At 37.1% G+C, this 17,404-nt stretch overlaps 1 protein-coding gene and 1 pseudogene across 1 annotated transcript; one reads left to right on the plus strand and one right to left on the minus strand.

Moving 5' to 3' along the window:
* The first annotated feature begins 2,821 nt into the window (after positions 1-2,821).
* LOC149202299 (U-box domain-containing protein 45-like) lies at positions 2,822-5,203 on the plus strand (annotated as a pseudogene).
* Positions 5,204-11,984: 6,781 nt separating this feature from the next.
* On the minus strand, positions 11,985-13,047 carry LOC149202300 (uncharacterized). The gene is made up of 2 exons (XM_089403151.1): positions 12,800-13,047; positions 11,985-12,710 (listed from the first exon to the last, which is right to left on the minus strand). Exons 1-2 carry the CDS (start codon positions 13,000-13,002, stop codon positions 12,080-12,082), a joined length of 834 nt encoding a protein of 277 aa, XP_089259277.1. The 5' UTR covers positions 13,003-13,047; the 3' UTR covers positions 11,985-12,079.
* Positions 13,048-17,404: the final 4,357 nt, after the last annotated feature.

Here is a 17,404-nt window from a genome sequence, read left to right on the forward strand (position 1 = left end):
AAGCTATCGTTTTTTTTCCTAAAAAAGAATGGAGTAGTCTAACGAGGCGGAGGAATTATCCGGTTTCCGGTGCCGCTCAGAAAAACCTCTGGCTCCGGTCACTGGACAATTCCTCCGCCCTCCACCACCCTACGCGAGCTCCGCCCACCTCTGCCACCGCGAGCTCCGCCTCCCCACGCGAGCTCCGCCACCGCCCGCATTAACTACGTCTGACAGGAGGATCGCCTTCCATCGCTGTCTGCCGCCGTGAGTTAATTCCGAAATTTCAATTCGAATTTCGATTTTCCGCGGGCTGGTCCTAACCAATTCGACTTGGCACTCCACAGCTCCCTCCCCTGTAGTTCACCAGGTCACCAGAACACTCCGAAAACTCACAGAACTGTCTGACTCGCGCCTACAGCTCACCAGCACAACAGAAAAACTCACTCCGACGCTCTGCAGTGCACCACCTGCACCAGCCAGGGGAAAACCAGGCACATTCAACATGTCCAACCCATGAACGGTGCATGAGTCATGGTTTCAAGGTAGCATTTGGTATCACCGAGCATTTATTTATTCATTCAAACCCTGTGTCATTTTAAACATAAATAATTAATAAAATAAATCAAGTCCCTGTATTCTGAAACAAAAAGAGACTCGCGATGAACCCATGAACGGTGCATGAGTCGTGGTTTCAAGGTAGCAAGATTTGCTGACCAGACTTACAAGTGCCCTCGTTGTGGCATTGCATGCAGTTGCAGTATTGCTTTGGAGTTACATCTGGTGATGTCGCACAAGGTCACATTTTCAAAAGATAACTTGCCAGAATTGACTGGGATTATTCAGCTACTTTCTGGCCCATCAAGTGATTGCTCCAAAGTTGGCATAAATCTGGAATGCCTTTTGGGGAAGTTGACCGTAATTGTCTCCAGGGCCTTCCAGTTAAATCTTGGCATTTTTTATTTAAAACATAATTCCCAAATAATTCCAAAAATTTTGTTTGTGCTTTATTTATCAGTGATGTAATGTAGAATGTGTTGGTGTATGCTTTCTCGCCATAATTCTAGGTTCTTTCCTTTTATGGCTGGATTTAATCAGTGCACCATGGTGCAATTATATTTCCTTTTCCTTTTTTCCTGGATTCCTTGACCGGGTATAAATGGAAAACTTGTATATTTTCTTTTTCTGTCCATCTCAGCTTGCTTTGGTATTTTTGATATGCTGAATGATCATCAAGTATTGATATTTGAGCATGCTTTCAGCGATGATTTATTAAATGATAAGTTACAAAATTGTTATGTGAGCTTGGTATTTTCTGCTTTGAATACTGACCCATTGTAAGAACAACAAGTCTTAGGTTGAATACGCACGAGTTCTGCTTGTGTCAGCTATATAATATATTTTGTTTTACTGTGGAGACGATATAAGTCACATTTTTATTAAAACTATTAACATAAAAAATTATCCATGAAAAATGCTTTTATGAAAGGCACGGTGTTCATGCTTGTCCTGCACACCTTTGGTTTCTTTAGGATGTCCTTGACTTCGAGGAAGCAGGCAGCTTCTTTGAATGTCAAATAGCAAATATTTAATGACTCTGAAGAGCCAACCGAGAGAACTAGGTGAGTAGCCTTCAGACTTTCAAAAGAAAATAAAAAAAATCCGGAAGAGTCCATAGGAGCATTTGTATCTAGCAGTTAACTGCCACTGCATACCTGTAACATGCACTCAAGGACTGATTTTGAATGCTTTTGTCTCCTAATAGGTTGACAGGTTTGTAACAGAATCCATCTGATCCATTGGCAGTAACCTTATCAAGGGTAAGTAAATGGCTTGAAGCCTCTTTTTCGTATTTGGTTGAAAAACTCAAATGTGGCATTTGATCAAAAGCTAGTACTAGGAGCTGTGCTTTATGTCCAAATCAATTTCCAGTTGTGATTTACCAGTTATTTAAGATCATCTTGCAAATTGAAACTGATTTTTAACTAGAACTTATGATTCCTATATAGGAGTGATACTCAGCGAAAATTAGACTGCCTATGTGGTAAATGAAGGATTATACTATACATAGCAGGACATTTTTCAATGCATCCAAATCAAATTATTCGTGAAGTAACGTAAAGGATGAGTACATTTAATAGACACTATTGCATAGACCTAACAATTTTAGGTTACATATACACTTGAGCAGAAAATAAATTGCAGATCTGTGTGTCAAGCATAGATGTTTTAGGTATTATTGATTTATAAATTCTCAAGCATAGACGTTTTTTGTATAAATTGCAGATTTATGTCAAGCATAAACATTTCAGGTATTATTGAGGTGTGATATTAAAAAAACATACATTTTAGGTATCATTGTAAGACGTATTGAAAAACTTAAAAGTGATTCCAGGAGCTTAACGAGTAACTGGAAGGTAAGATTATATTATTGCAAATGCAAGGGCTTGACTAGCCACTGGAAGGTAGGATTATATCTATCAGAAAACGTGGAAGTAATTTAGTTTCTAGCCTTTCCTAATTCTAAGGTTTGTTAATGTCCTACAACAGTGCCCTGCTTATAGAAAGAGATAAGGCAGGGGTTTTTCTGAGCTACCTTTATCCTATCTATCTGTTATTTCTTCTATTGGGATGTTGCTTCAGAAAACACACCCCAAGGTTGGGGGCCTGTACTGCACAACTTGAACTTTCTTCAGCCTTCATGCCAGGTTTGAGGGGCAACTGTTCCACCAAAATCATCTTGAGATTAGCACCTGCCTTCGTCTCTTTTTGAGATGTGCCATTTGGGTGGGAAAAGACCACAGTGAGAAGCGAACCCTGGGGGATGGCTTACCACTCTGTTGACCTCACCAGTGAACTTATGCCCTGTTGGCAAATCCATCTGTTTTGATTTTTGGCAGATGTAATTTTGATATTTGAACATATTGAAAAATGCCTTTTGTGCACACTTTTAATATATCAAGTTCATTTGTTGTAACTGGTGTATTGTTGAAGATAGTAGAATTTCTTTGATTGTTGCTTATGGTTATTAAATTCTTCATGCAGATTGTTGAAATTGTTAAAGAGCTTGAGGGGACAACATTTGCACTTGAACGAACAGAAAAAGAAGTTGGTGATGAAGTCATTTCATTGCTGCGGCAAGATAAGGATCCCAGTAGTGGAAATGATACATCAGAAATGGATGTTTTTCGTCGGGTGGCTACTAAGCTAAACATCATGTCTTCAAGAGCTGTGTTGTCAGAAAAAAGAGCCTTAAAGAGATTGCTTGATAAAGCCCGCTCTGATAAAGACAAGAAGAAGGAGTCCATTATCATATATCTCTTGCATCTTTTAAGAAAGCACGCTATGTTCTTCAAAAATGAGTATTCAGATGGTGCTGATTCCCCAAACTCAGGTCCATGTTCTCCATCCATCAGAGATTGCATTGGCGAGGTTAGTAGGAATGGAAGAAACATTGAACGTCGTGCTTCAAAGCTTCACTCATTTGATACAGCTGGAAAGGAAATTCCTGGAAGCTCAGGAAGCATTCCAGTACCTCCTGAAGAATTCAGATGTCCAATTTCTCTGCAACTAATGTCTGACCCTGTGATTATTTCATCTGGCCAAACTTATGAACGGGTTTATATAGAGAAGTGGATTAATGAGGGTCATGATACATGTCCCAAAACCCAGCAAAGCTTGACACATCTTGGTGTAACTCCTAATTATTGTGTCAAAGGTCTAATTGCAAGTTGGTGTGAACAACATAGAATTGAAGTTCCAGAGCCATCTACTCCATGCCCTCCTGTGGCAGGTTGGAGATGGGACTTGGCAGATTCTGGATCTGTCAAGAGCATTGATGGTGGTCGCCTGAGGGAGGTCAAGGTAGTCCCATTGAGGGACAATCAAGTTGCATGTGCTTGTGAGGATGATGTTAGCAGATTATCAACTGGTACTTTTGGTAACAGTTCTTACTGTGATTCACCGGCTATGCTAAGAAATGAAGGATCGAGTGAACTAGGTGATACAAGCCTTTCCTGGTCATGTGACATAGTTGAATCTCAAAATGTCAAAGAGGACCCTTGTAAAACATATGAAAGGTTGCTCTCAAGCCTTGGTGGACCGTCACTAGAACTGCAATGTAGAGCAGCAGAAGAGATTAGATTTCTCGCAAAGGATGATGATGAAGCTCGTTCTTACATGGGTGCCAATGGTTTCATTCACATGCTTGTGAACTTCCTACGTTCTGCTATTGATGCATGTAATGCCCAAGCACAAGAGACTGGAGCTTTGGCGCTTTTCAATATTGGTGTGAATAATAACAGGTAGAAGGATGTCTGAAATATTTTTTAGTTTATCAAAATACACAAGTCTAGCAGATGTGATTTATTCTTTTACTAATCATCTTAAAACATTTTTTCTTACTTGTGTTCATGCTTTGTATTGTAGGAACAAAGTAGCAATCTTGGCTGCAGGTGCAGTGCCTCTTTTGTTGGATCTTCTTGATTCTGAAACATCTTAAGCAGTTGTAGTTGTCTTGCTTATGTTATCTAGTTGGGAAGATAATAAAGCTAGCATTGGAGCTTCCGGAGCAATACCTCTTCTCATTAAACTGATGGACTCAGAATCTAACCAATGTAGACAAGATGCTATAAATGCCTTGTATAATGTATCAACATTCAAGGGAAACAGGTCCTACATGGTATCTGCACGAGTTGTTTCCAGGCTTGCTCATCTTCTTCTTGTTGCAGAGGGTGACTGTACAGAAAAATGCCTTACAATTTTGTATAACCTTGCTTCCACTAAAGAGGGCAGAGAAACAATTGCTGATACGGAAGGCTGCATTGGAACCATTGCAAATATTCTTGATACAGGTACAACCATTGCACAAGAACAAGAAGCGGCATTTATCTTATTGTTATGTACTAATAGTTTTGAGCACAGTCAAATGGTTTTAAGGGAAGGGGTCATTCCTTATTTGGTTACTCTTTCTATGAATGGAAGCCCAAGGGGAAAGGACAAAGCACAAAAATTGCTACAACATTTCAGAGAGCAGCGACATCAAGATGTTTCCTGCCAGTCTTCTACAGCTGTGTGTACCCCTCAGCCATCAATCTATGGGGAGAGCTTGAAGGAAAATAAAACAACTCATAGAACAACTTCCAAAAAGATTGGCCGAACATTAAGCCTCTTTTGGAAGGCAAAGTCATTTGCTTTTTATCAGTGTTAGTATATGTGAACCAAATGGAGGCAGAACATTTATCTTTAGTTTCTGCTGGAAGTCCTTGTAAATCAAATTTGTTTGTTGTACGGTTCTAAATTTTCTACGTAGTTGGGACCATTCAGAGGCTGCCCTGACTGTTTGTTGTAACGAAGTTAGGAATTGACTCATCTCATAGCTTTATGATTTAGGAATATACTGTACAAAAGTTTCAGAGGTGAAAAATAATTAGATAACACTTCTTTGTCGCAGATTTGTACATTATCACAGAGAGGATAATTACCTCTTTCAGTAGATGTGATGTTCTTCTATTCTAGTATAGCCTGTAAATATATATCGGAGATTTAGTTTGATCATCACATCTTAATACATTCCAGACCAACTTCTCCTTGTTTATTGGATCATACTGAGTTTGCACTTGTTAATCTGTTGCTGCTACCAATAGATGTGTAAAATTTTCTTTAAAAGGTGGCCTATGGGGAGTGGTGATTGCTACGTTTCTTGAAGTAATTGTGGCTGGTATAGTATTGTCTGTCCACGAAAGGACAGGAAACAAGAGATCAACGCACACGGGGTTATGTAATCAATCTTTTTCCTCCCATCTAAACGTTGTATAAAAATGTTTATTTTCCAAGGTATGTTTTTAAAAAATGTTGCATATATTACATTGTAAATCAAGGATACAAGTACATTAATATTGTACTTATTCTAAGAAAATTTTAAAGGGAAACATTCGACCACGCATATAGTTGAATAATTAAAACAAAAAGGCACAAATTCCACAGGTGGCTAGAATTAATGAACAAATTTGAGTATGCTAAACATGATACTGTAGCAGAAAATTTGTGCAAAATTAATAGAAACAAATCGAGGCATTGAAGACGTTGTAATCCGAAGAGCAAATCATCTGGAAGGAAAAATAAAAATCAAGTTTCCAACATAATATGTTTTACAGATACTTTCGAAGTTGTGCATGGTAAAAGATCCCGTGATTTATGTACGAAAACATTGATAAAATATTTTGACAACCCCAAATAATGCAATAATGTAGGGGTTATAGGTTGTGACAGGGCTGGATGCTTTATCAATACCAAGTTGTTTTTATTTAAAGTGTCTTGTATCTCTTTGTGGAATGACCAAGTGGTAGTAAATCAGTCGGCCATTCTACGAATCTGAAAGTGTCAAAATTTTGAACTAGCCATTGATGACTATAATCCTCGTTCTCCAATGTATGAGAAAATTGATCGCTATGACTAGAGATATATTTGGGACATTTGCAAAAAAAAAATGGGACTGTTCACAATGTTTCAAATGGGTGTGCAACTTTACAAACTTTTTAGACTCAAATTGCAACTATGTTAATTCGATCTTGAATTTGGTTCATCTCTCTTCATTACTATGTATCTGTCCAAGTTTTGGTATTTTAATTTTGAACTTCTGTATCTGTCCATCTTTGCATATTATGTCACAAGCAACCATACTCTCGAGTCAATATTTATATGCCTATATTGTTACCTTTGTTTCTTGTTATGTAACTGTATTTTCCTGCTAGCATTTTTCTAATGCCCCTTGATCTTTGTAAGCCTTTGAGCTTGCAATCTTTTGTTTTCTTCTTGCCTCCTTTATGCTTTCAAACATGCCTTTCTTTCCAGTGTCATGTTTGTGCTGTTGATTCTGTATCTCTTTGTCTTCCTTTTTGAGAACTTTGATTTCCATATTTATGGTGTTGTTGACATGCGAAACAATGTTGATGAATTGTTAGTACATTGATTAGTAATCAACATTATAAATAGTTGATTACTAATCAATGTACTAACAATATGATTTATATAATATTTTAAATCATACATGTTAAATGCACAAGTAACATCTTTTAGGGAAATTCCAACAGCACTAAATTGTATGAACCTCCATGGTGATGACATCTCATGATGTTCTGCAATGCCCATGTAAAATTCTATTTGTGAATACCCTTGCAGCAAAACTTCTTGGATATACATTCCTTATACATTGATTGAGCAGAGCTTTGAATCTTGAAATATATGAGGAAATGCAAGTTACAGGAAGGTTAGTTAACCATTACTCATTTCAAATAATAGGCAATAGAATATTTACTCTCTGATTTCATGCTTTGAGAGAAACATAAGCCACAGAATAGGCTTTTGTTTGTTGTAAGGATTAGGACAAATGGTTCCTAGCACACATCTTCTGAATTTCATATTCCAAAGTCATAATAAGTATTCTACTCGAGTCATGTGCATGCTTAGCTGATAGAAAGATGAGAAAAGGTAGCAAAATAAGGTTAACAAATTAAACTTTCAAAATCAATGGGATTGCTGAGTAGTGAGAAGTGATAGTAACTAAATTGGACACAAGTATCAAGATGTGGATTTTTGAGAAACTGAGAATCAGGCATGCAGTAAATTGGATAGGTTGTAGAGGTGCAATCCTTGGGATTTTACCAAGATATCTCAGCCATATTTAAGATACAAATGTACATGCTGGACATAAATATCTTCAGCACAGATTGTCCATTAGTTTCTCAACTCCAAATTAAACAAGATGAGCTTTTTAGCACATAGTCAAACAAGTTATTGGAATCGTCTGTTGCATGTTGCAAGACCCATCCTTGCTAGACCTACTTTTTTATATTTTGGAGTATGAAGTTCTTATTGGAACCAAGTTAACTTCCTTTGAATCTGGTACCTAATATTTTCTCATTTTCCCATGGCACTACATAATGTAATTAAGCCAAGAGGTAAAAATTGACAAATAAATTGCAACTTTAGCTACTGTGACAGACTGTAAAGTATAGCTCCAAATATGTGAGAGTTTGTGTTCATAACTTTACAGACAATGAAAGTCTCTTGTTCAGTGACTGTTCAATTAAATAGCATGCTTACTTTCTCCCGATTTATACTCTTCGTGTGTTTTTCTTCTATTAGCTATCTGGCACTGGCATAGGTTACCAGAGTGCATAATTACTAAGTCATTCAGTGGCTCACGATATTTCTCACAGTTTTAGAACATAGCTCTCTTGAAAGAGAAGACTTTTCTTGTCAAAATTTTATTTGAAATACCAATTTTTTTTCTAACTTCTTGAGTGAGGTGAATCTATTGAATATTCCCATCCAAAATGAATTAAATATATTACCAACTAAAGCTTGGCTCTTGCACTCTAGAGTATACAGTCAATAGTGTGCAAATTCGTTACTGAAGCCCTGCAAATTCAGTTGAGGGAGGAATAGCGGAATGAGCACAAGATGGGAGAAATATTGATGAAGAATTTATTAGGTGGTTAGAAGCACTGGATGCTAGATTGTAGCATGGTGATTTTGAAGAGGGACAAGAGAACCATGGAGCTCAAGTCGGGGTAATTGATGTTGAGAAATGTAGCTCAGACAAGAACTTCCTGCACAAGCTTCAGTATGAATGCGGAGTCAGTGGTTTTAGACATTATGAGGAATGATGCAAAGGACAAGATGACATAGTGAGACGTACAATAGAGAGCAGCAGAATCTACAGAATCCCAATCCTGCAATTGTCTCAACATATTGATTTCTAGACAGATGCAAATTACTCACAATAGTGCCTTTTTCTGAGGTTCCATCAAAGAACTCCTAAACTTGTATTTTATTGATTACCAAATGGAGTGGAGTTGAACATCAAAAGTTTAGAAATATAACATATTGCTAGCAAAAAATTCACTGCAATGGATTTCATTATATTCAATTTATTACAAAATGCTAGAACTGTTTCCTCAAGACCGTGGAAACTTCCACAATATTGAATGATAGTTCCCTTGTGCTTCCAGAGCATCATTTCATGTAATGATGCCTATACAAAAGGTAAATTAATCTATCATAGCTTTATCACTTGATGTACAACTGGAAGTCAGAAAACCATGGACTAGATAAAATACAAACCTTCAACCATGACCATCACTTCCATGATGCGTTTTACAACAAAAAATATTTGTATAGATAAACATTGTGTGCTTGGATGAGAATTTCATGCTTGGAAAAATACCACATTTTGTGCTTGGCTAACAATTTATGTCTTCCACATTGAGGTTCAATGCATGGACAATCCTGGTTGGAAGCAGAACTGTAGAACAACCTAAAAAAAAAAGAGCATCCACGTTAAAATTTTGAAAATTAATCAACACCATCATTATCCTAGCAGACCATAAACTATATGTGACCAGGAACATCAACACGCATATATACACGAGCACACAAGATCAAAATAAACACTTTCACCGAACACACAACTAAAAGATAACAACCGACGTTGATTTGGGCAATAGGACAGTTAACACTTTATCACAAGCATAAAAGGATAGAACATCGTTCAGTGAATATCAACAAATCATGAAGAGGGCATGTTCAAAATAACATAACAATCTACTATGCTATCATATACTATTCCATGAAGGCAAAATCAGCTTGATGAAGTCATGAAAATCCAACGAGATCTCTGACTAGAGGCAAGGAGCAAAAAATCCAACAACAAAAAATGAAATGATAAGGTTCAAACCTCATTGGCCTTTCACCATCTAACCATAAATTTATAAAGATGTAAAATATAAATATCTATAAATCTAATAAACATCAAACCATGAACATAGGTATGAGAACATAGTAACTACATGTTTAAGTATAAAAATCAAACATGTTGCATGAACATAAATAAGTAAAGAGATTCTATTTGACAACCAGCATGATGGATAGGGAAAAAATAACAGCATGAGCATGAATAGATTATGAAAAAAGTATTTTCATAACAACATAACAATAGGGAAACATAAATATACTTATCATATGAAAAAGGGCCACCTGACAACGCCATGAAAACCTAGCTTATCTATTCTTTGTGCATACCTCATTGATTCCCACTAGAGTTGAAGTCCTTCCATAGATGATCAGTCATGGTAGAAGATGATGCTTCTCCACTTATTCTATAGTTACCTAGAAAAGTGTCAAACGTTATCGCAAAGAAATTTTCTAGAGCATCAAGGTATATGTGCACACACAATGAAAGAGTGTCAAATGTACTTGGCATGGCAGGTAAGGTTGGATGGTCTTGCATCTCCCTTTGGTCTTGGGTTATCGCCATGGTTGGGGATTGTTGCATTGCTGTAAAAATAAACATAGCACATGTTAAAGAATGGTGATGATGAAATACTTAAATCTAAAACGATGACTTTATTCAACACATGAAACTAACCTGGAACCATAGACACGACATTATTTGATCGATGACGTCCTCTCTTATTGAGGTATTGAAACTCAAATGGTTCATATTCTGATGGATCAACATTTAAATCAATTTCCAAACCATTGTTTTTTCTGATGCTTCTTCTTTTCTTTGTGGGGCTAAGGAAACTCTTTTTCCTCTTCAAAGATGGATCAAGAGAACCCAATCCAGGTGTGAAGTCAAAATCAGTAATGTGCAAATTATTGGCTTCATCCAACATTTTTTTAAGCATACCAGTCAACTGGATTGTCTTCGTCAAAGTAGTAGGAGGGTTATCTAAAATGAGACGTGTATAGCTAAACAACTCTTCCCTTGCCAAATGAAGTGCCTCGGCATCTGCATCAACAACAGTTGTGGCCATAAGAGTAGCATCGACATCTGCATCATGGTTTTGAGGCTCTATATCGATCTCAGGTGGGTCATTGCATATGTTATCCTCTGCATGCTGATGAAGCAATGGATTTGAATTATCCGAGTGGAAATACAACCAATTAACCTTTATGGCATGCTTGCAAATGTTTCCATGGATAGACCATGGACATTCACACGTTATAAAATCCTTACGATACCAGGTGACAAGGTATTTTTTACCTCGATCTGTCTGACTTCTCACCCAATAAGCACGGGTTATGCTCTCATGAGGACAACAATCAGTATCCATAATTTTTCTTGCTTGTTCCACTAATGATTCTAGTTGCTTTTCTCTCTTGTAGTTGTTTAGAAATCATTCTTCTTTTAATATTTCCTTGAACCGATAACAAGGTTCAACTATTGTTAGTAGCATATGCAATAACTAATCCATCCTCTGGACACATTTTTCCTTCTATCAGATAGAAATGTTGTTTTTAAGTAACAATGGTATGACTCAACAACATTATTGGTCTCCTGATTTGCATGAGGAAACTCCCGACAACCTTTCACCCACATGCCTAATTGCAAATAGAATGATGTCAGTCTCACTATATCACCTTTATAAAAGAAAAAAAAAGCATATAATATGAAAAAAATGTTTACTTACGAATCTTATCTCCAATGACCCAATTCTTGTTGAAATAGTCTAAGAACTTCTCTTCATCTGCAAACTTAATAAAAAATTGATTGATTGCATCTTCAACTTCATAATTGAGAGTGTGTTTCATGATGAAACCTAACTCACTGAACATCTCTTTGGCTTTTATGGAACTAGTGGCCAACCGATTGACATTTTTCAACCAAGCCCTCCATACATGCCAAATGCATAAGATCACATCACAACCTGTGATCCTCCTGCCATATTCAATGCATGTTAGTGTGGTATTTTTAGAAAAAATGCAAGTTTGGTTATATCATGACAATGTTAAAGTTACCTCAGGGCACTGATTTCAGCCAGTGCATCATCAACCATGAAAGCATTGACTTTCCAATCACGACAGGCTTGGAAACACTTGTGCATGAGCTGCTCCAGCCATATTTCAATATAATCTGATGTGTTTCGTGATGCCATGACCCATGCAACATGGACTCTACTTTGTTGGTCATCAAATGCCACGAGTGTATACAACTGGTACTGTCATTTTCAACATTACATAAATTCAAATACAAGTTATTAATTATTCTGAATGTATACAAATTAAATAAATATATTCAATAAATCATTGGCATCTAACTTACCCCGTATTTATTTGTGTTAAATGTTGAATCCATGGCTATTAAGCTATTGTGCGATAACTTGACCATTGTCTCCAACATCCACTTTGTTTGAATCCCTATTATAAAAGGGACCTCCACACCATTGGGCTTTTGGTAAAAGAAAAAATCTTCTCGATGCTTTTGATACCAAAGGTTTACACTCATTTCATCCTTTTTGTGAAGTTGATAATTTCCCTTCGCCAACTTATTATAGATGTTTACAATATCTTTCCTGCATAAGAAGAAATCTCTATCTCGAGCTGCCACATCGATGTCAACATGTCTTTTAATGTGGGTTCTATACACTACATCAATAGGCACTCCCAAAAAGAAACAACTCTCTACATATGCAACAATGTCCCTTGACAGCTTTGGCCTATGCAAGGCCCTGGTCTCACCTGAAATGTCACATTGACCATGACAAGCCCAACCTTCCCTATCTTCATGTTCATACATATTGAAAGTTAATATTGCTCTATCAGGAAATTCATGCATAACTTTCACAATAAAGTGGCATTGGCAACCCCTCTTCTGCACAAATGAGGTCCTTCGTTTAGCTGAAAGATTTCCTCTTTTGTCCTCTGGACCAAATGAACAATGATAACTACACAAAAAATTTAAATTGTTAGTACATACAAAGAAAGATAACCATGGTTTCAAAAGATCTAAACAATACATATTTTAAATACTCACATATCATATTGCAATGCAGCAGTAGCTCTTTCTTTTGGTTCTTTTTTTGTTTTTCGTATGAATTTACATGGAGCAATAGGATTTTCCTCCTCTCCTTTGATAAAGTCAGCAACTCGTCGTAATGGGATTACAGCAACTCGATCAATACTATTGTTTTTTCTATTTATTTCCGCCCAAACCAAGTCTTTACTAGAGAACGTCATTTTGTCTTTGAGGTCTTGCACCTCAAGATCAATGATATATTGCCATTTGCTTCGCTTGTGCATTTTCAACTGATCTGGTCAAACAATATGCAAGGACATCAAAACCAAAATTTCAATCTTAACAAGTTATCCAACATATATATAAATATAAAACCTCTTTTATGCTTTTTTTGAGGTCTAAAATATCAATCACTCAATAATGACAAAAATAAATAGCACAAAAGGATACAAGAAATTTGGAATGCAAGCATTTCCTTTAAGATGTTGCTTCTTTCCTCATTCACTTTGAACATGGCGTTCCTAAAAGAAAAGATTCCTTTGACAACATGAACAGATGCAATCCAATGAATGTTGGCCATGTTTTTTTAGGGTGACCATTTGCTAAGCAGGACTAGACTTGAATGAAAGGGCTTTCTACAATGTATGTTTACATCACAACTCTACTAGTACTAGCTTTTGATCAAATGCCACATTTGAGTTTTTCAACCAAATACGAAAAAGAGGCTTCAAGCCATTTACTTACCCTTGATAAGGTTACTGCCAATGGATCAGATGGATTCTGTTACAAACCTGTCAACCTATTAGGAGACAAAAGCATTCAAAATCAGTCCTTGAGTGCATGTTACAGGTATGCAGTGGCAGTTAACTGCTAGATACAAATGCTCCTATGGACTCTTCCAGATTTTTTTTTATTTTCTTTTGAAAGTCTGAAGGCTACTCACCTAGTTCTCTCGGTTGGCTCTTCAGAGTCATTAAATATTTGCTATTTGACATTCAAAGAAGCTGCCTGCTTCCTCGAAGTCAAGGACATCCTAAAGAAACCAAAGGTGTGCAGGACAAGCATGAACACCATGCCTTTCATGAAAACATTTTTCATGGATAATTTTTTATGTTAATAGTTTTAATAAAAATGTGACTCATATCGTCTCCACAGTAAAACAAAATATATTATATAGCTAACACAAGCAAAACTCGTGCGTATTCAACCTAAGACTTGTTGTTCTTACAATGGGTCAGTATTCAAAGCAGAAAATACCAAGCTCACATAACAATTTTGTAACTTATCATTTAATAAATCATCCCTGAAAGCATGCTAAAAAATCAATACTTGATGATCATTCAGCATATCAAGAACACCAAAGAAAGCTGAGATGGATAGAAAAAGAAAAGATACAAGCTTTCCATTTATACCCGGTCAAGGAATCCAGGAAAAAACGAAAATGAAATATAATTGCACCATTGTGCACTGATTAAATCCAGCCATAAAAGGAAAGAACCTATTATTATGGCAAGAAAGCATACACCAACACATTCTACATTACATCACTGATAAATAAAGCACAAAGAAAATTTTTGGAATTATTTGGGAATTATGTTTTAAATAAAAAATGCCAAGATTTTTCAATATGTTCAAATATCAAAATTACATCTGCCAAAAATCAAAACAGATGGATTTGCCAACAGGGCATAAGTTCACTGGTGAGGTCAACAGAGTGGTAAGCCATCCCCCAGGGTTCACTTCTCACTGTGGTCTTTTCCCACCCAAATGGCACATCTCAAAAAGAGACGAAGGCAGGTGCTAATCTCAAGATGATTTTGGTGGAATAGTTGCCCCTCAAACCTGGCATGAAGGTTGAAGAAAGTTCAAGTTGTGATGTACTGGCCCCCAACCTTGGGGTGTGTTATTGAAGCAACATCCCAATAGAAGAAATAATAGATAGATAGGATAAAGGTAGCTCAGAAAAACCCCTGCCTTATCTCTTTCTATAAGCAGGGCACTGTTGTAGGACATTAACAAACCTTAGAATTAGGAAAGGCTAGAAACTAAATTACTTTGCATTACTTCCACGTTTTCTGATAGATATAATCCTACCTTCCAGTGGCTAGTCAAGCCCTTGCATTTGCAATAATATAATCTTACCTTCTAGTTACTTGTTAAGCTCCTGGAATCACTTTTAAGTTTTTCAATACGTCTTACAATGATACCTAAAATGTATGTTTTTTTAATATCACACCTCAATAATACCTGAAATGTTTATGCTTGACATAAATCTGCAATTTATACCAAAAACGTCTATGCTTGAGAATTTATAAATCAATAATACCTAAAACGTCTATGCTTGACACATAGATCTGCAATTTATTTTCTGCTCAAGTGTATATGTAACCTAAAGTTGTTAGGTCTATGCAATAGTGTTTATTAAATGCACTCATCCTTTACGTTACTTCACGAATAGTTTGATTCGGATGCATTGAAAAATGTCCTGCTATGTATAGCATAATCCTTCATTTACCATGGTGTTACCTTTTGCCACATAGGCAGTCTAATTTTCGCTGACACTCTCCAGGGTTGATCTATTCATAGCAGTGTAAGTATAGTTGATCTAACATATAGAAATTATTAAGCATCATATTGAGACTTGGCAAAACTTGACACGTGAAACATTGATCAAATCATTCAAAGTTTAAATGGAGTATCGCTCCTATATAGGAATCATAAGTTCAAGTTAAAAATCAGTTTCAATTTGCAAGATGATCTTAAATAACTGGTAAATCACAACTGGCAATTGATTTGGACATAAAGCACAACTCCTAGTACTAGCTTTTGATCAAATGCCACATTTGAGTTTTTCAACCAAATACGAAAAAGAGGCTTCAAGCCATTTACTTACCCTTGATAAGGTTACTGCCAATGGATCAGATGGATTCTGTTACAAACCTGTCAACCTATTAGGAGACAAATGCATTCAAAATCAGTCCTTGAGTGCATGTTACAGGTATGAAGTGGAAGTTAACTGCTAGATACAAATGCTCCTATGGACTGTTCCGGATTTTTTTTTTTTCTTTTGAAAGTCTGAAGGCTACTCACCTAGTTCTCTTGGTTGGCTCTTCAGAGTCATTAAATATTTGCTATTTGACATTCAAAGAAGCTGCTTGCTTCCTCGAAGTCAAGGACATCCTAAAGAAACCAAAGGTGTGCAGGACAAGCATGAACACCATGCCTTTCATAAAAGCATTTTTCATGGATAATTTTTTGTGCTAATAGTTTTAATAAAAATGTGACTTATATTGTCTCCACAGTAAAAAAAAATATATTATATAGCTGACACAAGCAGAACTCCTGCGTATTCAACCTAAGACTTCTTTTTCTTACAATGGGTTAGTATTCAAAGCAGAAAATACCAAGCTCACATAACAATTTTGTAACTTATCATTTAATAAATCATCCCTGAAAGCATGCTAAAAAATCAATACTTGATGATCATTCAGCATATCAAGAACACCAAAGCAAGCTGAGATGGACAGAAAAAGAAAAGATACAAGCTTTCCATTTATACCCGGTCAAGGAATCCAGGAAAAAAGGAAAAGGAAATATAATTGCACCATGGTGCACTCATTAAATCCAGCCATAAAAGGAAAGAACCTAGAATTATGGCGAGAAAGCATACACCAACACATTCTACATTACATCACTGATAAATAAAGCACAAACAAAATTTTTGGAATTATTTGGGAATTATGTTTTAAATCAAAAATCCAAGATTTAACTGGAAGGCCCTGGAGACAATTACCGTCAACTTCCCCAAAAGGCATTCCAGATTTATGCCAACTTTGGAGCAATCACTTGATGGGCCAGAAAGTAGCTGAATAATCCCAGTCAATTCTGGCAAGTTATCTTTTGAAAATGCGACCTTGTGCGACATCACCAAATGTAACTCCAAAGCAATACTGCAACTGCATGCAATGCCACAACGAGGGCACTTGTAAGTCTGGTCAGCAAATCTTGCTACCTTGAAACCACGACTCATGCACCGTTCATGGGTTCATCGCGAGTCTCTTTTTGTTTCAGAATACAGGGACTTGGTTTATTTGCTTAATTATTTATGATTAAAATGACACAGGGTTTGAATGAATAAATAAATGCTCGGTGATACCAAATGCTACCTTGAAACCACGACTCATGCACCGTTCATGGGTTCGACGTGTTGAACGTGCCTGGTTTTCGCCTGGCTGGTGCAGGTGGTGAGCTGCAGAGCGTCGGAGTGAGTTTTTCCGTTGTGCTGGTGAGCTGCAGGCGCGAGTCAGCCCGTTCTGTGAGTTTTCGGAGTGTTCTGGTGACCTGGTGAACTGCAGGGGAGGGAGCTGCGGAGTGCCAGGTCGAATTGGTTAGGAGCAGCGCGCGGAAAACCAGAATTCGAATTGAAATTTTGGAATTAACTCACGGCGGCAGACAGCGATGGAAGTCGATCCTCCTGTCAGATGTAGTTAATGCAGGCGGTGGCGGAGCTGGCAGTAGCAGAGCTCGCGTAGGGTGGCGGAGCTCGCGGTGGCGGAGGTGGGTGGAGCTCGCGTAGGGTGGCAGAGGGCGGAGGAATTGTCTGGTGGCCGGAGCCGGAGGTTT

Source organism: Pinus tabuliformis, chromosome 2_1, assembly GCF_031772625.1.
Source record: "Pinus tabuliformis cultivar Carrire ecotype Pingquan chromosome 2_1, CPIR1, whole genome shotgun sequence".
Taxonomy (NCBI): Eukaryota; Viridiplantae; Streptophyta; class Pinopsida; order Pinales; family Pinaceae; genus Pinus; species Pinus tabuliformis.

Bases quoted from the DNA above. Each gene is read 5' to 3' on its own strand.
- LOC149202300 (XM_089403151.1), bottom strand. From the start codon at position 13,002: ATGACGTTCTCTAGTAAAGACTTGGTTTGGGCGGAAATAAATAGAAAA. The intron at 12,711-12,799 runs GTGAGTATTTAA...TTTTTTGTGTAG, and splicing joins GCTGCATTGCAATATGATAT to TTATCATTGTTCATTTGGTC.